This window comes from Vanrija albida, assembly GCF_041260175.1.
Source record: "Vanrija albida strain AlHP1 chromosome Unknown contig_4, whole genome shotgun sequence".
Taxonomy (NCBI): Eukaryota; Fungi; Basidiomycota; class Tremellomycetes; order Trichosporonales; family Trichosporonaceae; genus Vanrija; species Vanrija albida.
In genome coordinates, this window is record NW_027191423.1 from 1,335,126 (window position 1) to 1,357,646 (window position 22,521).

General features: G+C 62.0%; 9 protein-coding genes across 9 annotated transcripts; 4 read left to right on the forward strand and 5 right to left on the reverse strand.

Moving 5' to 3' along the window:
- Positions 1 to 411: 411 nt before the first annotated feature.
- Positions 412 to 2,894, reverse strand: DBP10 (ATP-dependent RNA helicase dbp10; the record flags this gene model as incomplete). The annotated part of the gene is made up of 10 exons (XM_069353722.1): positions 412 to 447; positions 493 to 501; positions 748 to 895; positions 944 to 1,032; positions 1,074 to 1,081; positions 1,178 to 1,610; positions 1,911 to 2,187; positions 2,223 to 2,318; positions 2,353 to 2,731; positions 2,786 to 2,894. 10 exons carry the CDS (start codon positions 2,892 to 2,894, stop codon positions 412 to 414), a joined length of 1,584 nt encoding a protein of 527 aa, XP_069208364.1.
- Positions 2,895 to 3,232: 338 nt separating this feature from the next.
- On the forward strand, positions 3,233 to 4,609 carry REI1_1 (pre-60S factor rei1; the record flags this gene model as incomplete). Its single annotated transcript, XM_069353723.1, has 5 exons — positions 3,233 to 3,444; positions 3,486 to 4,104; positions 4,143 to 4,503; positions 4,541 to 4,558; positions 4,602 to 4,609. 5 exons carry the CDS (start codon positions 3,233 to 3,235, stop codon positions 4,607 to 4,609), a joined length of 1,218 nt encoding a protein of 405 aa, XP_069208365.1.
- A 608-nt stretch (positions 4,610 to 5,217) lies between these two features.
- REI1_2 (pre-60S factor rei1) lies at positions 5,218 to 5,990 on the forward strand (the record flags this gene model as incomplete). The annotated part of the gene is made up of 2 exons (XM_069353724.1): positions 5,218 to 5,521; positions 5,563 to 5,990. 2 exons carry the CDS (start codon positions 5,218 to 5,220, stop codon positions 5,988 to 5,990), a joined length of 732 nt encoding a protein of 243 aa, XP_069208366.1.
- Positions 5,991 to 8,189: 2,199 nt separating this feature from the next.
- Q8F55_005235 (uncharacterized protein) lies at positions 8,190 to 13,108 on the reverse strand (the record flags this gene model as incomplete). Its single annotated transcript, XM_069353725.1, has 4 exons — positions 8,190 to 8,548; positions 8,598 to 8,820; positions 8,870 to 12,256; positions 12,293 to 13,108. 4 exons carry the CDS (start codon positions 13,106 to 13,108, stop codon positions 8,190 to 8,192), a joined length of 4,785 nt encoding a protein of 1,594 aa, XP_069208367.1.
- A 1,105-nt stretch (positions 13,109 to 14,213) lies between these two features.
- On the reverse strand, positions 14,214 to 14,728 carry Q8F55_005236 (uncharacterized protein; the record flags this gene model as incomplete). Its single annotated transcript, XM_069353726.1, has 2 exons — positions 14,214 to 14,282; positions 14,453 to 14,728. The coding sequence occupies 2 exons, from the start codon at positions 14,726 to 14,728 to the stop codon at positions 14,214 to 14,216; spliced, it is 345 nt and encodes a 114-aa protein (XP_069208368.1).
- Positions 14,729 to 15,526: 798 nt separating this feature from the next.
- MGS1_1 (DNA-dependent ATPase mgs1) lies at positions 15,527 to 16,540 on the forward strand (the record flags this gene model as incomplete). The annotated part of the gene is made up of 1 exon (XM_069353727.1): positions 15,527 to 16,540. The coding sequence occupies one exon, from the start codon at positions 15,527 to 15,529 to the stop codon at positions 16,538 to 16,540; it is 1,014 nt and encodes a 337-aa protein (XP_069208369.1).
- Positions 16,541 to 16,762: 222 nt separating this feature from the next.
- On the reverse strand, positions 16,763 to 19,234 carry NOG2 (GTPase required for pre-60S ribosomal subunit nuclear export and maturation; the record flags this gene model as incomplete). The annotated part of the gene is made up of 3 exons (XM_069353728.1): positions 16,763 to 18,001; positions 18,346 to 19,058; positions 19,129 to 19,234. The coding sequence occupies 3 exons, from the start codon at positions 19,232 to 19,234 to the stop codon at positions 16,763 to 16,765; spliced, it is 2,058 nt and encodes a 685-aa protein (XP_069208370.1).
- A 323-nt stretch (positions 19,235 to 19,557) lies between these two features.
- On the forward strand, positions 19,558 to 20,024 carry N19M (n19m, NADH-ubiquinone oxidoreductase 9.5 kDa subunit; the record flags this gene model as incomplete). Its single annotated transcript, XM_069353729.1, has 4 exons — positions 19,558 to 19,581; positions 19,694 to 19,751; positions 19,798 to 19,881; positions 19,972 to 20,024. 4 exons carry the CDS (start codon positions 19,558 to 19,560, stop codon positions 20,022 to 20,024), a joined length of 219 nt encoding a protein of 72 aa, XP_069208371.1.
- Positions 20,025 to 20,289: 265 nt separating this feature from the next.
- On the reverse strand, positions 20,290 to 21,969 carry CDC37 (hsp90 co-chaperone Cdc37; the record flags this gene model as incomplete). The annotated part of the gene is made up of 4 exons (XM_069353730.1): positions 20,290 to 20,740; positions 20,784 to 21,802; positions 21,851 to 21,874; positions 21,934 to 21,969. 4 exons carry the CDS (start codon positions 21,967 to 21,969, stop codon positions 20,290 to 20,292), a joined length of 1,530 nt encoding a protein of 509 aa, XP_069208372.1.
- Between the last annotated feature and the right edge of the window lie 552 nt (positions 21,970 to 22,521).

Here is a 22,521-nt window from a genome sequence, read left to right on the forward strand (position 1 = left end):
TGCCTTCTAACGGAGCGAGAGCCGAAAAGATGTCCGGCACAGTCGGCTACTGCTCAACCTCCACTGCCCCTCCCTCCGAGCCTAAGATCACTCATCCGTTGGCATGAGGGACGTGCGGACTTGGCAGAGATCATTGGGCACGAATCTAGTCGAGCAGGCGGCCCTCTCAACGTAACAGGTGGGGGGTTTGAATCGTGGGACAGTCACTGACATGAGCGTGTGGTCCCCACTCCCTCCTACAAGCTTCAAGATCGGCAGTGATGAGAGCACAGTTCAGTGGCCGACCTATCCAATACTACGAGGAAACTCTCAGTGCTTAGGGCGGCAATGGCGAACCGCAGCTTTCCTCTGGCTATCACCAAACATGCACTATCATTCCCATTCTTCATGACGGTACATACTGTGCACAGTTTACTTGCGGCGCGGCCTCCCATTACGGGCCTTGAGCTGGGAGGCGTCAGCCCAACCTGGTGCAGGGCAGTTGGCACGTACCTTCTCCTTCTGTAGTCGATTGCGGCGCAGGGTATCTGCAGAATGCAGCTCTGATTTTGCTTTGCCGCTTGGAGCAGGCAGCTTGCGGTGTTTAGCAGGACGGTGAGAAGCGGGGTGGGGCTCGGTCTGAGCCGGCGACGACGGCTGCTGCCTCTTCTTCGAGGATTGCCATGTTGCAAAACGTCCACTCTTGAATGTCGCCGGCAGGAGCACACCACTCTCGCCTTTGACCATCTTCTGATTATCGGCACCTACTCCGTCACCCTTGACGAAGCGTTTACTTTTCTTGTCCCACTTCATCTGGCTGGCCTTCTGGGCTCGTTGAGCGGCCCCCTCGTCCCCTTGCAGGTCAAGAATAGCGGAGCGTGCCTGAGCGGCAAACGAATCATCGTTCAAGGAATACCTAAGCAGCCAGTCAGCTGCACGCCCGGTGCGAATATACTGTACTGACCCTTTGTTCTTCGCAGTTTCCACATTCTCATGCGGAAGGAAGAAGTTCGGGTCCCTGTATGACTTCTTGATGATCGGAGGGCGATCCTCCTCCTGCTCAGTTTAGCGTAATTTCCACACGCAAGACTTACCGTCTCCGCTTCATGGTCATCTGTCTGCGTCCCACGTCGGCCGGCTCTGTGTTTCGCCAGGAGTTGTCGACGTTGCTGCATGAGCTGGGCAGCTGGTTGCTTACCCCGGGATCCGATTTCAAAGATCGTCTCGGGGGGTCGATAGTCTTGAACAGATCCAAGGAGACGTTCGCGGAGATCACTGGATTCGGTGGGCTCACTGCTGGTCCCGCTCTGCAATACCGGAAGGACGACCGAGGACCCTTGTGAAAGTTCAGACATGAGGGTTTTGGCCTTCTGGTAGGCTTCCCTGCTTGCTTTTGAACGTGACCTCTCGAACATGCTTTGTCCGCGCTTCATGACCTCCCGAAGAGAAGGGAGTTGAGGCTCCGCCTCTTCGAGGCCATTCTGAATGTACTCCATGGCGGTTTCCAGAGATTCACGCGGGGCTGCACCGAAAACGTCCTTGTTGCCGGTAATGGGGCGGTCCAAGAAGACTTCGAGGTCGAGTAGGAAAGGCAGATCGTCTTTGGTGACGATGGTCCATGCCGATCCTTCCTGTCCAGCGCGCGCGGTGCGTCCTACTCGATGGACGAAAATGCGTGGGCTTGATGGGAAGTCGAAGTTCACAACATGCCCCATTGATGGGATGTCGATTCCTCGAGCAGCAACATCGGTGACCACGAGCAAGTCGGTGTCATCGCTCCTGAATTGACGCAGCTGCTGTTGGCGGGCTACCTGATCCAAAGAGCCGTAGATGAAGGAAGCCCGATAACCTGCCGCAGACAAGAGTGTCTGAAGGTATTCGACGTGATGTTTAGTTGACGCAAAGATGATCGCTTTTTGTCTGTTGCTAACGACAGCGGTCGACATCGAGACGCCGATGGCATCCCGGAGAAGGATAAGAAGAGCCGCATCCTTCTCATCTGGCTTCGTCCAGACAAAGGCGGTTTTAAGAGAGGGGCTGATTCGGTGCTCCGTATCCAGTCGAATGAAATTCGGGTTGTTTAGCCCGGCCTTGGCGAATTCCGCTAGGGAGGAGGGGAGTGTTGCGGAAAAGAGCAAGCTATGCCGGCTCGCAGGCAGGCGGTGGAGGATTTCGCGGAGCTGCACTTCGAAGCCCATCTCAAACAACCTGCAGTCAGCCCTCTGTCAGTTGAGATTGCTCACCGGTCGGCCTCGTCGTATATGACCATGTCCAAGCCCCGCAAATCAAGGTTCATTTCCACCACAATGTGCAGGAATCGACCTGGGGTAGCGATGACGCTGATGTTAGCAGACATCTGGTATCGGAACCTACATGTCTGGCTTTTCTGAAATCTTCTCAAATTGCTGATCCAACGATTCTCCGCCCATGATCACAGACCAGCGGAGGGCCGACGACTTGTCTGTACCAGCAAGGCTTCGCGAGAGATCCTTGCCTGCCTTCAAAATCTGAACGGCAAGTTCTCGACTAGGACACAGAATCAAGCACCGAATTCCATGCGGTTCACGACGCGACCCAAGCCGCTGAAGCATTGGGATGAGATAGGCCAATGTTTTGCCTGATCCAGTTCGGGCCATGCCCAAAATGTCTCGGGGTGGGTTCTCCAGAGCGCTTGGAATGGCCAGCCGCTGGATGGGGGTTGGTTGCTTGAAGCCTCGCAATCCCAGTGCCCTTGTCATCTGCGGAGACAGGCCTACGGGGTTATGTCAGACATGTACGGTGCACAGTTGTGACGGCGGCCACGTACCGAGCTGTTGCCAGGAGGCGGCCGACTTGCGCTTCGACGAGGTCTGGGTCTGCGAGCCGTCATTCTGAGACGGGATCCAATCAGCCTTGAAGCTGCTTTGCGTTGCCATGGTGAATCGAGAGACCGCTGTGTTTGCGGTCGACTAGACGATTCAGCGTCGAGTGTCGAGTGGGTGTCAAGTTCTGAGCGTCCGTCTTTTGCTCGCCGTGACCTGACCGACAACAAAGTTTTGAGAGTGCAGCCAGGTTGGGTGGAGGTGTTGAAGGGCGGTGATTTCGCCTTATGTAATACAGTCACGTGACTTTTCGGCTCCGGATGGGATGACACACCACTCAGTGTGCACACCACTGCAGTGGCCAAAATATTCAGAATGACAAGTCCTCTCCACCCGTCCATCCATCCACTTTGCAATCATCAACCACACTCAGCCGTCCTCTTTAGCCCACAATGTTTACCTGCATATCATGCCGAATCGCCTTTGAGACTGCTGAAGAGCAGCGGTCTCACTTCGGCACCGACTGGCACCGCTACAACATGAAGCGCCGAGTCGCCAACTTGCCCCCCGTCTCCGCATCCGCTTTCAATGAGAAGGTCATCGAGCGTCGAGAGCAAAACGCCGTGCGCCCCGACCCCAGAGACATGATTTGCAATGCATGCAGGTAAGTCTTCAACTGTCATGGACACGAGCTCACGTTTGCAGCAAGCAATTCTCAACTGAGAATTCGTACCGCTCCCATGTTCAGTCCAAGAAGCACCGCGAGCGACAGGCGGCCCTAGCGCGAGCCCCTGCCTCAGCGACAGCTCCTCCCACTGCTGAACAGGCAGCCTCATCCTCGTCAACGTCATTCCCTCGGGTTTCTGAAGAAGTCGATGAGGAGGAGGATGAGGTCGATGAGGAGAGCGACGACGATGAGATGGACATTGAGGCTGCCATCGCAGCCTCTCGCCGAAAGATCGGCCCAACCGACTGTCTCTTCTGCAACCACCGCGCCGCGGATGTGCAGGCAAGCTTGACACATATGTCGAGCACCCACAGCTTCTTCATCCCCGACCAGGAGCTGCTCATCGATCTCGATGGGCTGTTGGGATACCTGGGTGAGAAGGTGGCGCTCGGCAACCTCTGCCTGTACTGTCCCAACGGAGGCAAGGAGTTTGGAAGCTTGGAGGCCGTACGCAAGCACATGATCGACAAGTCTCACTGCAAGATCGCATACGACACAGAGGAGGATCGAATCGAGCTGTCCGACTTCTACAAGTTTGGAGGTTCAGATGAATCGGACTGGGAGGATGTTGACGATGGCATGGATGGCGACGCACAGGTGAGGTCACATGGGATCGTGAGCGCTAATATTGCTAGAATGGCGGAATGCCCCACCTCACCGCCGATGGCCTCTCTCTCACACTGCCTTCAGGACGCACTATCGGCCACCGCGCGCTGAAGGTGTACTATGCCCAGCGTCACCGGCCCTCCACCGAGCCACAGGAGGACCCGACCAAGGCCAAAGTTGCTTTGGTCCGTCAGCGTCTCGCGGATCCGACATCAAGCTTGGTCCCCGTGGCTGGCGGCCATGGAGCGTATGGTCGTGGCCTTGAAACCGTCAAGGCCAGGAACGCTGGGGAGGCAACTTGGGCGAAGAAGCAGGCCAAGGCATTCAAGGATCAGAGGACTAGGGAGGACTTCAAGACCAAGGTTGGCTTCCGGCACAACAGCCAAAAGCGTATGTTCAGGCCGTCATACACTACTGACGCTGGCAGACTTCAGGGACCCGCTTCGTAAGTTGTGCTTTCCGCTCCGACAGTTACTGACGTTCGTCAGTCCAGTGATCGTCGCGGTCTCAGCTTCATGGCTCACCGCATCCTCTGTATGTACACGCAACATGCACCACATCGCAACTTTTGCGTCGTCTCTCCGAGCATTGATTGTGAGATCCAACCTCCTTTGGCGCCGGTCCCCAGGTAGCTATCCATTGTTCGGGGCTGTGTGGGTGGTTCGTGCGTACATACCACAGTGCCTCCATTGTTCGGTCGAGAGGCGCGTATCGCTTCGCTGTGTAAGTGCCCCCGCCGGTACCCCCCCCCTCCCCCCGGGTCAACCATCCACCTTCTTCTCGCTTTCTCTCTCTCCATCTCGGCGACACTAGTCATCCATCAATTTCATCCGCTCAACCTTTCGATCATGCGGCATTCGGACTACCCCTTGTGGAATGCCATTGGCCTGCTGGCGGTCTTACTTCCAGCACCTTGGCATTGGCGCGCTCGTAACGTCTCTACGACTTGTCTTATCGCCTGGCTCGCTACCTTTCACCTCACCTCGTTCTCCAGCGCATTGATATGGGCGGATAACGTGGCCGATAGCAATCCGGTGTGGTGTGACATCAGTAAGACGGCACATGTCAGCAGAGGCTCATCTCTCCTTAGGTAGTCGCGTCGCCATGGTCGTGCAGTTTGCCGTGCCAATGTGCTCCCTATCCCAGATGCGAAGGCTGGCAAGGGTGGCTTCTCCCAGCAAACCCAAGTTCTCGCCTAAGGATCAAAGGCTTTCCCTCATCGAAGAATACACTCTCTGTCTTCTGTTGCCGCTCCTCAAGATACCGCTCGCCTACACCGTTCAAGGCCACCGGTACGACATTGTTCAGTCGATTGGCTGCGGAGTCCCGCAGGCACTAAATTGGCCGTCGATTGTTATCCACAAGGTAATCAACTTGCTTGTGGCGAGCCTCTGTCTCATTTATGCGTGTGAGTGGAACCCCTGCAGTTTTGGTCTTAACGCATAAAAGGTGTTGCCGCACGGTTCTTTCTGAAGCGTCGCTTGCATTTCCGATCCGTCTTGGTCGGCTCCGGTTTGACACCAAGTCGATACCTCCGTCTTATTGGTCTGGCCATCTCCATCAGCTTCGTTGTTGTCGCCGCCACCCTGCTCAACCTTTTGGTTCGCACGGTTGCCTATGGACACCAAGTGGTCCCAGTCGGGACTTGGGACAACATTCATCACGATTACAATCTCATTTCACAGTTCCCCGAGGAGATTGTCGAGACGGCTACTTCCATGTTGCTCCTCGTCGTGCCCTTTTACTTCGGACCCATTTACTCAATCGTCTTCTTCGCTTTCTTCGGTTTTGGAGAGGAAGCCGTCTCCGAGTACCTGGCAATCTGGGAGCATGGCAAGCGCTGGCTACGGTGGTGCCGTATTTTGAAGCAGAAGTAGGTGAACAGGACTAGCCAGAGACCGAACACAATCTCATACCACCAGGCCGGCCATCGACGTGACGCACACTCTGGGTCTAGGTTCGACTGTCGTCTCTCTCGGAGGTACTCCTTTTGCGGACGGCCCGCTTCGACCATCGCTGCAACCTATTTCCAACAGTCAAGCTCATGTTGGCGATGGGATAACTGTTCGGGTCGAAACTTCGGTGGCCTGAATGAAGCTTCACTTGTGCTCAAGTTAATCGTCAAACGTCCGTAGTCTGGAGCTGAATGTACCTCTCGTGTGAAGTCAAAGGGGTATCATCTGCACTGTGTTGTCATTGAGTGACTGGAAACTCCCCTTTGATGACGGCGAAGTCGATGCATTGCCACGTTCTTGAGACTACGCGCAGTGAAACACGCGAGCGGCGGCAGCGTGCAGGAGGAGGAGGGGGTGGGAGGGAGTATCGGGAGCATGATAGCTAAGGGCGTGTTGCCTTTGTAATCATGCGACATGATTCAGTGGGAACGACGAAGCAGGCTCCAGCGCTGCCGTATCAGGTTCGACTCGTGTTCAGTCTTTCAAAACGCGGGCTCGAAATTCGAGGCAGAATGGAGCAGAATGGGTTTCATTCCAAAGAAGCACTAGTATATACTGATCTGGCGGCTGCAGCGATCAATCCAAGCCTTGGGAAAGAAGGCTGTGGGCTGAAACAGTTAGATCAATGTGCTACTCAGGCAAGTGCTTACCGTGAGATGCTTAGGCGATGACACAGCCGTAAGGGGCCCAGATCCACATGTTGCCGGGGCCGCCGAGGCCCTGCTGCTCCTCGTTGCGGGGAGCCTCGGAGCCGCCCTGGGCGAGCGAAGCGGCGGAGGTGAAGATGGCGGTGAAGGCGTCCATTGTTGTTGAGTTGTTGGGTTGGTGGGTTGGGTTGGGTTGGTTGGATTGGTTGGTTGGTTGAGGAGTGGAGAGCTGTTGGTTTGATGAGGACTGAGAGACGGCGAGACGGGCTGCTTATATACACGATTCCGGCCCCCCCTCGACTGCGAGACCAGCAGCGAGCTCGCCATCGTCTCTGTTGTTCGAGTCGCGCAGCGCACTCGCACTCCGGATCTGGTGTGCGCGACAATAGCACCAACCCCCCCAATGGAATGGGCCGATCCGGGAGTCTGGATGCCCGAAGGGGCCGGCGTGCCATTGTCCCCGCCCGCGTGACCTCCTTTCCCGGCGGCATGTGGCGCCGCTGACAATGGCTTGCCGCATCGTCCTCGGCGGCGCGGTGGGGACGATGAGATTGGGTTGGTGGCGCGTGTTTCAGCATGCCGCGCCGCACAGATCCGCCGCGTCCCAGAGGCTGGGGTTGCCGGATACGTGCGTCGCACAATGGAAACGATGAGCAGGATGCGCGCGTGCGTTCCATAGCGCCGCGCGCCATGCACCGCCTCGCCGAGAGAGACCGCCGTACGACGCCGCGCCCATAACGCGCCGCCCCCAACCCCGCGACAATGGGCCACCATCTCATCGACGCCGCCCCATCGCACAGAGGGCCGCACAATAGTGTACATCCCCGCCCAGGCCGCCGTCCCCACTGCTGCAACGCCGCCTGCCGAACGTGGCCCACAATGCGGCCACGCGCCTGCCGGATATGGGCGACAATGCCGCGGCGCCTGCCGAACGCAGCACACAATGCCACAGTCGGCCTACGACTACCGAACGCAGCGGCACAGTGCCACGCACCGCGCCGGGCATTGTTGTGGCCCGGGTTCGCAGCGGCAGTGCCACCTCCCCAGCCGGCGGCATTGTTGGCACCAGCCGCTGTTCCTGGTCCGTCGGCGTCGCCCTCGAGGCCCGAAACCCCGGATCCGAGCCGACTCGACCGGGCTTGGCGCTCTGCATTGTGCTCGCTGGGTGGTGGGCGCATACGCATAGCTGCGCACGGCGCGGCGATGTCGGCGTACGCCGCTGCCCCTCGTTGGCGAGAGGTCGCTTTTGACTTGCACGCCAGTTTGCCACGAAAACCCCCAAACTGCCACACTCGCCCCACCATCACTCCCACCTCCCCTCCCTCCCCCACCCCACTCCCCCACCCGGCACATAATTCGTTACATGGCAACTGTCATCACTATTGTACAATGTATTTGCACATGGTATGGGAAGAAATAGTTCAGAGGGTCCGTTGAGCGTCTCTGCGACTGACTCGTCTCACAGCCCCCCGCACTACGACGGCCGGACGGGCGGCCCGCCCGGGTGCGTCCGCATCAGGCCCTTGCCGGTGAACGGGCCGCTGACGCCGTGCATGTCGACAAAGTGGCTGCCGGGTTGGGCAGGCCTTTGCACACCGGCGCCGAGGTCGATGAGGTGGCCGCCGGACGGGGGAGGACGCTGCGGGCGCTGGGGCTGCTGCTGCGGGGTCGGGCGCGTGCTCGGCGCCGACTGCCGCGCGGCGGGGTTGGTCTGCGCAATCGTGTAGCTCCGCGCATCGTACGCCGCCAGCGACAGCTTGTACCCTGTCGGGTCGTCGCACGAGACATACTGCACGTGCTCGCTCGGGTTCTCGAACGACGCCGCGGGCTCGACTGCAGGCGTCAGCGCAACCCACACTCCCCGACTCCACCCCCCACTCACATCGCTTGAAGGCAAACACGTAGGGATACGGCGCCGTCTGGCTGCGCATGCAGCTGTACGTGTCCGAGAACAACGTGTTGACCTGCATCTCGTCCTTGCCCTTCTCGTTCTTGGACAGGAAGATTTGGCCACCACGCGTCTCGAGCCAGCGCTTGGACCACTTGCCGCGCTTGGTCTCGAACTGGACCCAGCCACCAATCTGCGGTGGGGTATTCGGCACACCCTGGGGACAATGGTCAGTGCCACGTCGACAACAACGCTCCACCACTTACCCTTGCCCACGATGCAATACCGCGCATCGTGTCCTTGACCACAAGACAGTTCTTGGACGCAGTCGCGTCCCAGCCCTTGGTCACTGCAAGGATCGACTCGTAGTCGCGGACCTGGCGCTCGAGGCCCAGCTCGGCAAACACCTCGAACACGACCCAGCCAGACGTCGGGCCCGTCATGACCTCAGCAAAGTCGCCGCGCGACCGAGCGGCAGCGACAAGATCGCGCGCCGTTGTCTCGGGGTACACGTCCAGCGGCAGCGTCTTGCTGTTGCCTCGCTTGTCGAGGACGAGACAGCGCACCGCGACTGGTCGTGCACGGGGCGGCATGGGCTCAGAAGGCGGTGTAGCGGCACTAGCGCCGGTGTGGTGACGTGCGGCGTTCGAGTGCGACCGTGGGCGGCTTGGCACTGGGGACCGGCCCGCATTCATGGACGGGCCACGCGAAACTGGCTGGCCAGAGGTGTTTGGGCTTGACGTGTGTGAGGCCACGAGTGGGCTGCCAGAACGGGGCTGGTCGCCGTCGGACGCGATACGGTGCGTGCGGGACGTCGGCTGGCGACGGAGGTGCGCGTCGGGGTCAGACGCGACTCTGTAGTTGTGGTGCGAGTGGTCATGCGGGACGCCGTGGCTGGTGCTCGAGTGGCGCTCGGCTGAGCCATGGCCGGTACTCGACTGGTGCTCAGCGCTACGGCCGCTGCTGGGGCGACGCTGCATGTCGACACTGCGGGATGGGAGGACCTCACGGCGGTCGTCGTCTGCAGGGAGGCCGAGGTAGCCACGCGCTGGCGACTTGGGAGGGCGCGGCAGGGGGTTCGGGTTCTGCACGCGCGCGCGGTACGGGCCGGGGTCAGCCGAGGATGGGCGGAGGATGGGGTCGCCGGGCGAGGGCTGGCGCGGGTCGGGGTTGCGGACGCGGAGGTGACTGGAGCTGGCGCCGCTGGGACCGCCAATGGCGACGCGCTCCAGCCGGCCGGCGAGCATGTCGGGAGGGACGCCGCCCTCGCCGTCCCAGCCACGGGTGCGAGGCTGCGACTCGGACGCGTAACGGTGCTCTCTGGGGTCGCGGGTCGACTTTGAGCGGGCGACCGAAGCTCCAGGAGCGGGCGAGGCCGGCTTGGCCTCGACCAGCCTGGTCTTGCTCCTGCGAAGCATGCGTTCACGTTCGGCGCGGCGGGCTTCACGGCGGCGTTGCTTGTCGGCGAAGCGCTGTTGCTGAGCTGCGGAAGCTTGGGGGTGTAGGCGAGACAATGGGACGTCGTCTGCGACTTGGGACAATGGACGGTCGTCGTCGTCGTAGTCTGAATCGTCCGAATCGTCGTCGTCCGACGACGCCGCGGCTGGGTCGAGCGCGCTGTCAACACGAGGCGCGCGTCGCTCACGTGAGCTGCCACGCGACGAGCCACGCGAGTCGCGCCCGCTGCCGCCAAGCCCCGATGTTTGGCCCGAGCCTCCCCCGGTTCGTCGAGGCACATCTCGCCAGCTTGTCCATACACCGCTCGTGTTTTCCGACGAGGCGCCAGAGCCGCCCTGGCCGCCACCGCCGCCACCAGCCTCCGAGCGTCCAGGGTTGGAACGCTGCGTGCCAGACGACTCGTGCATGGCGTGGCTGTGGCTTCCGACGGATTCTGTTGGCGCGATCGCCGCATTGCTCGACTGGAGGCTCTCGCGGTTGCCTCGGAGGTCGTCCAGAGAGGGGCCAGTCGCCATGGCCATCGAGTCGTCGATGGTAGGGAAGGCATTGATGGCCGCCTCCCAGCTGCTCGAGCGCAGCGAAGGAGACAAGGCTCCCTCGAGAGGGTTGTAGTCGTCGCCAGCAAATGCAGCGTTCAACTGGTCGTCAATGTGGCGGTTCATGTCGTCCAAGTCTCTTGCGTCCATGTCGGGGAACTGCTTTGGCTTTCGTTCGTCCTTGGCATAGTTGGGGTAGATGCCCAGTTGCTCGTACAACTCGTAGAAGCTGGGGCTGGTGGGCAGCTCCTCGACGCTCAGGCTCTCCGAGCGGGAGCGGGTCATGGGGACGTCGTCGAACATGTCAAAGCCAGCGGCTCTAGGCGGTGCCGACGATGGCTGATGAGGCGTCGCGAGCTCCGCAGACGAACCAGACGACGCGACATGTCCTCCAGAGAAATCGGTCTGAATCGAGAGGCTGCAGGGAGGCGAGTGGGAGCGTGGCGGGGCGCTCGTGGGCGTTGCCATTGGGTCCGGCATCGGAGGGTCAACCTCGCGCTTGGGCTTGAGCGGGGGTACAGGAGGCTCAGCCTCGACAATGGGTGCGGGTTCCGCACTAGGCGGTGAAGACACCAGGTCTTGGTCGAGCGAGTTGTGGAAGTGGGGGTGGGGAGGCTCGAGTGTTCTGCTGCCAAACGTAGAGTATTGGTCCGGCCTGCTGCCAAAAGTGTGCGTGGCAAACTCTGGGCGCTGGATAAAGTCTAATGGCGACGCAAAGGCGGCACTGCCGCGGTCGTGGCTGAGGTGAACAATCTCGAGAGGGGATGCGAGGGCTGGGAGTGGGTCGGCGTGGCCGGAGTCGGAGAAGGCACCAAAGTGTGCTTCCGACATGGCGCCGTGGCCGTGCAAGCTAGCAGTGGGCATGTGTGGCGAGGGCATACTGGGGATGACCATGGACGCTGGGCGCGCCGATCCGTCGACGGTGGCAAGTGACTTGGACTTGCGCAGGCGGGGCGTGAACGCGGCTTTAAAGTTGAGCAGACTTGGGGGGCGTGTCGGCTCTCCGACCGTCGGCGGGGGTAGCAAGTCGAGATGTGTCGGCGCCGGCTGCAGAGGCGTCGGCGCGGGCAACATGTCGAGAGGCACTGCCCGTGACGGTCTGCGCGAGTGCGACTGCGACTGCGCCACGTAGTCGACCGCCGAGGCGAACGGATCTGCCTCTGCCGCATTGTCGTGTGGCTCGAACGGCTCAGGCGTGCTGGGCGATGGAACGCCAAACGTGTCGAATCGAGTGGTCGGAGGGCGCATGCCAAAGTCGTCAACCGAGTCGCGGTGGGCCATACCAAGACTTGGGGGTAGTGGCAAGTCGGAAACGCCCAAGGCACCAGAGTGTGACGGGTTGGGCGAGTGCAAGCCCAAGGCACCAGAGTGAGATTGGTGCGTCGCGTGCATGTTGTGAGGCAGGGTCGGCATCGGTGGTGGCGGGTCGTTCTCGCTCGCGCCACGCTTGTGGTGGAACGAGTCGCGGAGACCCGACGCCGACTTTGACCGCCACAGCTTCTCGACGCCTCGCTTCCAGGCCGACTTTCCGTCGGCCTTGGGGTGCATCGTCTGCCCCTTGGCCGAGTATGGCGAGGGGTATGCTGCTGGCGGGATGGCCGGGATATTTCCAATGGGCGTTAAGGGTGTTCGTGTTTGCCTCGGCGTCTTGAGGTCGTTCTGAAGCGTCAGGAGTGTCACGTTAAATGAGCTCACCTCTGGTAACGCCTCGCTTCGCTTTCCTGCTGTCGAGCGCAATCTCGTCCTGCTCTTCTTCGGCTTGATCTCGTGCTCTCTTGTCGGGATCGTTGGTGTCGTCCTGCCATTCGACGACATTGACGGCGACGGGAACGCCGACGAGCCGGGGAACATTGACAATGCTGGCGAGTGGACGGACGCATGGGGTGAGGGCACACCGTATGGCGACTGCATGGACACGGGGGACACGAGCGAGGCCATCGGCGGTGGCGGTGGCGACGAGAACATTGGCGACGCAGTCCGCACCGGGAACGCGACGCCGCTGCCGTTGCGCGAGTGGGCCGACGGCGCAGCCAGGCCTGTCGAGCCCGAGCTAGGAGTCGCAGTGTGCGACTTGCGGCCCCACGTCCACGGCTCAGCCTGCTGCGCCATGCTGGCCGACGGCGCGCCGACAGCGGCGACAGCGTTGGTGAGCGTACCCGACCGGCTGCGGCCTGCGCTGGTGGCTGCGCTACGGGTGGATTTTGCGCTGCGGCGGTCGCCTGCGGAGTTTGTCGACGTGCTCAGACGCCGGCGCCACGACCCGCGGTGCGCGCCGTCGTTGTCCTCGTCCTCGTCATCCCACAGCCCGTTGCGCGCATAAAGCCCCGAGACGGGCGCGCCGGCGTCGGCGGCCGTGCGCGGATCAACCTCGCACGACGCGATCGACGTCGTGGCAGACGCCGACTCCTTGATCGTCCCGAGCCCGATGACGGGCGAGTGCCCGACGGCCGAGTGCGTGAGCGAGTGTGTCCGCGAGTGCGAGAGGTACTGTTGTGGTGGAGCGGCGGCCATGATGCTGTTGCTGCTGTTGGCGGCGGTGGCGGCGGCGGCGCGCGTCCCCTCGGTGTGGGGGTCTGCTCCACTTTGCGTGGAGTGCAATGTCACGGTCCGTCAGCCACCTGTCTGTGCGTTTATGGCTGGAGTGTGATGGATCGGCAGCGGCGAGATGTGCGATGTGCGACACCAAGGGATGCGGAAAGTCGCGTCGTTGCAAACGCGAGTGCTTTTGGCCGATGCCCCGTGGGTGTAGTCGTCGTCGTCGTTCGTTGGTGTCGTCGTCGTCGCGGTCCTCGTCGTCGCCGTCGTCGTCACAGTCGTCGCGGTCCTCGTCGTCGCCGTCGTCGTCACAGAGAGATGGGTAAGAGACAAGTCGTTATCGAATTGGCAGCATCTAGCCTGGACAAAAGAGTTGGCCGTGTCGGTCGTGGTTGTCGGAGCAGCAGCAGCACCAGTCGCAAGGTTGCAAGGGGGTTGTAACCGATGAGCTAGTGTTGGGTCTGTCGGGTCAAAGTGGTGCGTGCCTGATTTTTGGTGGCCACCAGCCAGGACAACCAAGGCCGGCAGCACCCCTGTTTACATTTTGGCCAAGTGTCTGCCCAACCGACGAGACGAGGCAGCCACAAACCCTTTGGCTCCCTCGCGCCAAGTGCAACTGGGGGGGTGGCTCGCCCTGCAACTCGCCCTGCAACTCCCCCTGCCTGCATACTCGGTCGCTGGATCTGCCTGCATAGAGGCACCTCCTCTCATGCTTTGGGTCGATGAGCGTCGTAGGTTGGGACGCGTGCCTCTGGCGTGGAGCTGCCTGCACCAAAACACTGGTCGCCATGTTTACGCGCCAGTAGTGTGGACCTCGTAAATTGACTGAGCCAGTGTTAATTAAGTAACAAACAACGGCCGCGGCGACCGACACTGGCGCTGCGCCACGACACAGGCTGACTGGCTGGCTGACCGACTGGCTTGCTGGCGGTGGCGGTGGCAACATCGAGAACGATGTAAACAAGTCTTGCCTCAGAAGGAATGCGCCTCGGTCCATCATTGGCCACGGTGCGCGCTACTCGCCGCCAAACTGCAACATGCACTCTGCTCTGCTCTCCACCCAATTCACTTCACCTCTGCCTCACACTCCCATCGACTTGATGGCCGCTTCGAGCTTCTTGGACCATGCATAGTAGCGGTTGGAGCATGACTACGATTGCGTCAGCCATTTGTCTCAGCGCGTGGTGTCTGTCGCTCGCGCTCGTGTTCGCTTCGAACGCAGGGTGGCAGCTGCCTTCCCTGTCCTCCCTCGGACGCGTGACGCCGTCATCAATAGGCGCGCCTGACGGCACCCAACCTCGCACCCGCACACACACGCACCTTGGCGTCGCGGCCGTTGCCGACGGCGAGCGCGACGGCGGCCCAGTCGACCTTGGCCTTGGGGTGCACGAGCTTGAACATGGCCCAGTCCTCGTCGCCGGTCCAGGCCGACGGCTTCTTGGGCGCGCGCGGGGTGGGCGCCGACGTGCCGCCAGCAGCAGCCTTGGTCGCGCGCACCGTCTTGGCCTTGGCCGTCTTCTTCTTCTTCGTCTTGGGCGGCGCGTCGTCGTCGATCTCGATCTTGACACGCTCGTCGTCGGACGCGCCGTCGCTCATGTCGTAGTCGGCTGCGCCGCGGCCAGAGGAAGCCGCAGCGGCATGGAACCCAGAGCCGCGGCCATGCCGTCATCAGACGTTCCGCGCGACGGGCTGCCGCCAGGACGCGAGTAAGGCTTTGCGCGCTGCGTGGGCGGCGACGCGCGCGGCATGCTGTAAGTGGTGGAGAGTGTAACCTTGTTGGGGGTGGGGGTGTATGGGATGGGTGGGATGCGAAGGTGAGGTGAGGGTGGGATGGTGTGTGAGTCGTGCGTGTCGTCACTTTACGCTGGCTGTGTCGAGTGCGGGCGGGTGGGTCGGGTGGCGACAGTGCGTGGACAGTGGCTCTCCTCATCGTCGCGCGTCGCTACTGTCGCTCGTGGGTGGCCATGAGGCGTCGAGCGCGAAGCAAGATGACGGTGGTGTGTGGGGGCGGGCGTGGCGCGAAGGGGGTGTGGGGCGCGGCACCGCTGTAAGTCGTGCAGCCATGCATGCAGCGTGGGTGGGTGGGTGGGGCTGCCTCGGAGGCTGCTCCCACCGACCTCGCACGCAGCTTTCTCGTCGTGCGCGGCCTGCCGACGACGCGCTGCGCGAGACGGCGCCGACGCAAGGATGGATGGATGGATGGCCACCGCCGCCGACGCCGCCGCCTCACTCCGGCGCAATGTCCCGTGCCTGAAAGTCGGCCAGCAGCAACAACTTCCAAACTCATAGTTCACCATCTCGCCGTCATCTCGCCATCCAACATCCCATCCCACCGCACTAGCATGCCCAGACCATAGCCCCGCGCTCGCCACCCCCCGCCCCCCACCCACCACCATGTCCGTCGACATCGACTGGTCGCTCCTCGCCTCCTCCTCGTCCACCCTCTCCGGCTCCCTCATCGCCGCGCTCAACACGCAGCTCAACACCGCCTCACGGCCCTCCTTCCTCGGCCCGATAACCGTCACGGCCTTTGACTTTGGGCACGCCGGCCCCGACGTCGAGATCAAGGATGTGCGCGACGTCTGGCGCGCCTTCGACGACGGCGACGACGAGGGCGACGCCGAGGTCGAGGCGCGGCTCGCCGACGAGCGCGGCGACGAGCCGCCCCCACCACCATACCGCCGGCGCCGGGGCGGCTCGAACGCCCCCTCTGCCCCGCCTTCCGCCCTGTTCTCCCCCGTCCCAGACGACGACGACGAGTCGGTCTACTCGGGCTTCGGGAGCGCGCGGCACAGCGTCGCGAGCGTCGGTATCGGGCTCGGCGCGGCCGGCCTCGTGAACCTGCGGCACGCGCGCGCGCGCCTCGCCCGCCCGACGACGACGCCGCCCCGCGCCTCGCCCCTCTACGCGCCCCCGACGGCGCAGGGCTCGCGCGCCCAGCCGACGAGCTTCACCTCCCCGCCCCCGTCCCCTCCCGCGCGGCCGGCCGGGCTGGAGAACGCGCGCGCAAACCCCCTCCCGAGCGTCCAGATCCACCTGCGTATCGACCACGCGGCGGATCTCACGCTCGCGCTCCTCACTACGCTCCAGGTAAACTACCCGTCCAAGCTGTTCATGGCGCTGCCGCTCAAGCTGGTTATCACGGGCCTCACGCTCGCGGCGGATGTCGTGCTGGCCTACTCTGGGCCAAAGCACCGCCTGCACGTCACCATCGTTGACGCGGATGACGGGCCCACGCCGGCTGGACAGCGCATCCTCCCGCACTTGCATATCGAGAGCGAGATCGGCAGCTCGGACGCCCATGTGCTGCGGAATGTAGGCAAGGTCGAGCGCTTCATTGTCGACGTCGTGCGCAAGACGCTCGTGGAGGAGCTCGTCTTTCCAAACTTTCACACTATTGCGTTGTAGCCGGCGCAGGCTCGCGCGCAGGCCTTGCAGCTGGCGACCTCTCAGCGCTCCCCCCGTCCAGGCCGCCACATCAGCCCCAACACCCTCCCACGCACCCCCACACCCACACCCACGCGCTCCGCGCGCTCGCTGCTCTAGCACACGTATGCATGATACAACATTGGTACATTATACCTCTAGTGCTGCACTGGGAACCCCCAAGACCAACTCTAACAATACACCCTACTTCTTCCGTCCCTTCAACGAGTTCCGTGCCGCACGCTCCTTGCCTGGCGGCTTGGGCGTCTTGCGGTCGCGGTTCTTGTTCTTGACGTTGGCAGTCGTGTAGTAGTTTGTCGCCTTTTGCTTGTTGGTCGTCATACGCGCAGCCTTCTTGGGCGCATCGGCCTCCTCGTCCTCCTCCTCGAACTGCACCTTGCGCTTGGGCTTGGCAGCAGCGGCGGCGGGCTTGGACGCGCCGGCCTCGTCTCCGGGGAAGACGTCCTCCCACGCGAGCTCGGCGGCCTCCTCCTCAGCCTCCTCCACCTCCTCCTCTTCGTCATCCTCGTCGTCGTCCTCATCCTCCTCCTCGTCATCCTCGTCCATGCCCTCAGCGTCCTCCTCGTAGTCGTTGCCCTCGACGTGAGGCATCAACTCGTCGTCGTCCGCCCGCCTGGCATCGTCGCCCATAAACTTGGTCATGGTGACAATCTTGGCAATGGGCTGCTCGACACCCTTGACGCGCTTCTCGCCAAGGAGCTTGCCAAGGGCGCGCTCCTGCTCCTCGAGCACCTTGGTCGTGTCCTCGGACGCCTCGTTGACAGGCTCCTCCTCGGCGACAGGGCCCTCCTTGGTCGGGCGCGCTGGTGGTGGGACGAAGAAGGGGATCTTGCCACGAATCCAGTCGTTGAGGACCATCTTCGCCGCCGCCTCCTGGTCGGGCTCACCACCCTTCAGCAGCTTGCCCGACTTCTTGGCAATCGTGCTCAACAGGATAGCAGCACCCTCCTCGCCGTGCCATCCGCCCTCGCGAGGCTCGAGGTTGTACGTCCTCTGGATGTACTCGGAGCGCACGCGCTCGAGCAGCGCGGGAATGTGCTCGGTGGGCATCTGCAGGTTCTCGACACGAACCACACCCTTGAGCACAGTGTCGGCCTCCGAGTCCTTGGCCGAGAGCGGGACGACACCGGGGCAGTCGATGAGGTAGATGCGGCGCATGAGGGTGATGTACTGCCACACCTTGGTCTCTCCAGGAATAGGAGCGACCGTGCACACCTTCTTCTTCTTGAGCGTGTTGATGATGCTCGACTTGCCGACGTTGGGGTAGCCAATGAAGCCGACCGAGATCTGCTTCTTGTCCGAGTGGAGAACAGAGAACTGGCGGAGCAGCTGGATGAGCGAGCCCTTGCCGAACGAGTTGTTGATCGAGGCGTGGAACGCAATGGTAGGCGCCGACAGCGACAGGTGCTTGACCCAGCGAGCCTGTAAATGTTAGTGTGATTCCAGCGACACGCCAGTTTCGACTGTATGGTCTTCAACTAAGGGACCCGGTCTGAACATGCCCAGAGGCCGCCCGGGTCCCAACTCTATTAGGCCATCCAACACTCCCCCTGGGTCTCTCGCCGGAACTCAGAACGAGAACCAACTTGAAGGCCGCCGTACCCCCAAGACGGGGGACAACGGTGAGACGAGGCGGGGGAGGCTCGTTCTTCCACTCTCGTAACGGATCGAATGCGTGAGGATGCGCGAAGCGCCGCAGAAGGCCCTGACTGGAGTGTGGGATGTGGGGTGGGGGATACACGACCAAACGTAAAAACAACACTCACAGTAACCCAGGTAGGGACCAGGTCGACCTTGTTGAGCACGTAGACGAGGTGCTTGTGGGCCTTCTCCTTGCGGAGGTACTCGACGACGGGCTTGCAGCGGGTGCCGATCGGGTCACGGGCGTCGAGCACGTGGATGACAACATCGGACGAGTCGAGCACCTTGTACAGCTCTCCCCAGATACGGCGCGACGTTCCCTTGGCGTAGACCGGCTCCTTCATGAGAGACGTCGTGGGGTGGTAGGCGTCGCCAGCGAGGTGGACAGCGTCCTCGGGCTCGGCGTGGGCCGCCGTGCTCGACTCGCCGAGCTCCTCGAGCGAGCCGACCTCGAGCCTGGGGCGCTTGCGCTGGGCCTTGGGGCCGAAGGTGTCGGAGAAGGGCTCGGTCTCGACAATGTGCACGCTCTTGCCCTCAGTCTTGCTCTCGTCCTGCAGCAGGCCCATGGGGAGCTTGTTGCGCTTGAGGAGCACAGAGTACGGGTCGGCCTTGTGCTGGCTGAGCGCGGTGCGGAAGTGGTCGAGCGCCGTCTGCGAGATGACGCGCGTGTTGCCGAACCAGCGGCGGTCGGGCTGGATGCGGCCCGGGAGGGCGTCCTTCTCTCCCTTCTGGAAAGCGGCGGCCTCGATGATCTTGCCGTCACGGTCGCGCACCGCCTTGCCGCCGTTCAGCATCTTCACGCGCGACGCCGCCTTGGCATCGCGGTAGAAGTTTTCACCTGGGCGGGGGGTGAGCGAGGGATCAAAGGACGGCTGCTGGCTGTGCTGCCGGCGACGGCGACCACTCACCCTTTACACGCTTGAGGGTGAACTCGCCCTTCTTCTGGGACGACGACTTGACCTTGCCAAAGTCGGGGTTGTTGGCCTTCCTGTCATGGTTCTTTCCCTTGGCCATTTTGTGTTGCGGCTGTGGGGGGATGGAGGAGAGATCAGAGAGAGAGAGATGCGGCCTCGCTCGTGCACAAGACGGACAGACGACCAGCCGCGCCTGCCAACTTTCAATTTTTGGAAGGGTGCGAGCGACCAAATCAGTCCAGCCGGAAGTAGCACGTGACCAGTGATCAATGGTTACGTAACGTTGCCCCACGTGGAAGAATAATCCCGCGCTCCGTGCCCTTCGTCCTATGAGTTTGCACGGAACAGGCAGCACTCGGCGAGGCCGCTCGCAGCCAACTCATCGCGACAACGAGACTCTCCACATCAGCAAAGACAGCAACAATGGCGTCCGTCTACCGCTACCTGGTAAGTACGGCGGTAACTGCCGCGGGTCCCGCCCAGCTGGTGCCCGTAGCCCGCTACAGCGCCGCGACGCGCCCCGCGCGCGCAGCCGCTCGTCCATCCGCTCACATCACAGCAACGCCTCAGCCACGAGTCGCCCGTCATCGTCTGGGCCCTCGGCCTCGGCTTCCTTGGTGCGTTGGACGTCTCTTGCCGCTGTATCGTGCTCACCCACTCCAGGCCCCGCTCTCGTCGTCACGGTCCCCCCCATCCGCAAGAGCCTCGGCTGGCAGCCCGCCGAGCGCATCCCGACCACCTTCCCTCGTGAGTTGCTGCTGGCTCTCTGCTTCTCCTGTATGCACACGCAAAGCAGAGAGGTCACAGTGTTGCACCCGCGCCCCGCTCACACCCCAGTCCCCGACCGTGCCCGCCGACCAGTCTCGGGCTTCGAGGACCCCAAGAACTAGGTTCTGAAGCAATGCATGGCGTAGAAGTCTACGGGAGCGGCGGTTATGAGGCGGCTTTGTGACGAAGACAGCCGCGTGGGCCGAGCGGCGAGCGGCGGTCAAGTTTACGAGAGAGACGCTTCCACGGCGATGATGAGCCTTCACTGCACTGATGTTCTCGGCGAGCGATGGCGGACACGGATCGCGACAAGTGCCCCGACTGCTGCTCCACCCAGCCTTCCAGCCTTCCAGCGTAACCTAATGCCATGCAATACTAACACAACTACTACTGCGTCATATCCCTCACGCCCTCCTCGCTGAAGCTGAGCATGCCGCCCTCCTGGAGCAGCTCAACAACCTGCTCAGCATCGGCAACCTTCATCTTGCCAAGGGCCTTGTTGACCTCTTCGAGGTTCTCAGTCTTGAGCGCGGCCTGGAGACTGGGGCTGAAGCCCTGGAAGATCTCCCATTTGCGCTCGAGGAACGCGCGCACCTGGTCCATGTCGAGCTGGTCGGCGCCCTCGCCCTCGATGCGCAGGTCGGCCGGGGGCGGGCCGTCGGGGATGTTGAAGCCGATCTTGACCGACGGGTCCTCGGCCACGAGCTGGATCTGCTCGCGCTCCTCTCCCGCCTCGGTCTCGGCCGCGAGCTCTTTTGAGCGCCGCTCGACGTGGCCGTACGTGCGCGCAAAGTCGTCCTTGAACATGGTGATGGATTTGGGGTTCTTGGTGATCATCCTGAGGGGTTAGTGCTGGTGTTCGGAGAAGTGGCAGCACATACCTCTGGAAGAAGAGTCCCACACCGTCACGGCCCAGCTCGCGGCAGTAGTTGATGAGCATCGACTGGTGCACGCAGCGCTTGGCGAGCGCCTTGTCGCCGCGGCGCTCGGCCTCGAACGCCTCGAGCAGAATCGCGTCGTGCTGCTTCTCCGAGAGCACCGACGAGTCCTTCTTGATAAACTCGTAGGACTTTTCAAAGTCGCCCAGGGGGATCTGGATGAAGGCGCGGGCGGCGGGCGTGAGGGCCGCGACGTCGCCCTCCTCGTCATCGCCGTCGTCCTCGGCGTCGGCCTTGCTAGCAGAGTCGGCCTTGCCAGCAGCTCCGGGGTTGAGAACCTCGATCGTCTGCTCTGTCTTGCTCTTCGTCGACGAGGACGGCGCAGATGGCTTCTTCTTGTCGTCCAGCGGGCTAGGGACCGCCTTGTTGACGCTGCTCATCGAGAAGCCCTCGTGGATGCCTTCGCTCGTAATCTTCTTGGCCGCCTCGTCCTCCTCGTGCTTGATCTCCTTCTTGACCTCGACGTCGCGGCGGTCAAGCTCGTCCAGGTGCCACTTGAGGCGCTCGGTGAGAGCCTGGGCCAGCAGCTCCTTCTTGGACTCGGGCACGATCGCCTCGTTTGCCCACGCCGGCTCGCCCGTCTTCTCGTCGACCTTCTTGCCGTCCTTGACGACAGCGCCGTTGACAACCTTGGCGTCGCCGTCGACGAGCCACGCCGCTTCCCGCCACAAGTCGCCCAGGAGCTGGCCGAGCATCATGTCGTACGTCGGCTGGTTGGGCGCATTCGTCGCCGGCTTCTCGTCCGAAGGGTTCTCCTTGATGCGGCGCTGCACCGCACGGTAGTGGTCCACCCCCTTGTCGGCAATGCCCGTGACGACCGACTGGATACGCGGGCGGAGAGCCGCGTTGAGCTCGAGCTCCGACTTGAGCTTGGCGATCAGCAGTCGGCGCTGCTCGCGCTTCTCGTGGATGTCGCGCTGCTTCCACCTGACCATCGACGCCTTATCGACATTGGGATGGGACTGTTTCGGTCAGTATTGCGCGCTCTTTAGCGACCTCAGAGTACTCACTTCGATATCGGAATCGTCGCTCAACTGAGGAGGGTAAGGAGGAGAAGGTTAGCGAAGGTCGGGCGGGTTGTGGCACTGCCTACCTCGAGGTTGTCCCATTTCGAGTAGTTGAGAGGCATCTTGGCTTTTCTCTACGTCTTGTCGTGTGTCTTGCTGCGTTGCTCTTTGAAGGTTGTTGTGAATGCGAATGTTGACGGCGACCAGTGCTCCGGTTGCAGGTGTTCGAATCTACGAGAACGCGAACGCCACGATGACGCGGGAGCGGGAAACACAGAGTCAAAGTGGAGGCCTCGCGAAATCATCATTATGTAATCCCACGTGGTAGCGGGGCTTTTTCTTCTGGGATTTACATCCGCGTCTCGTCGCCCTATACCGCCTTGGTCGTCTCGCTCCTCCAGCCAGCCAGCCAGCGAGCAACCAAGCCTCGTCGCCTGGCTGTCCTCAACCGCTGACCGTGACCTTCTGTCAGTGTCATTCTAAATCGCCAACACCTCGTCTTTACATCGCTCATTTGTATCGACTCTGGTCATCCTCGTCGACTTTACGGACCGCCGACTGCAACCGCTGCCGCCGCAACGACCCGCACCTCGACCCCAGGTGCGCCCTCGTCAATCGCCCGGCAAACAGTCATTGGCCTTCCTCCGCGACCCCCGACGACGATATCCTTATCC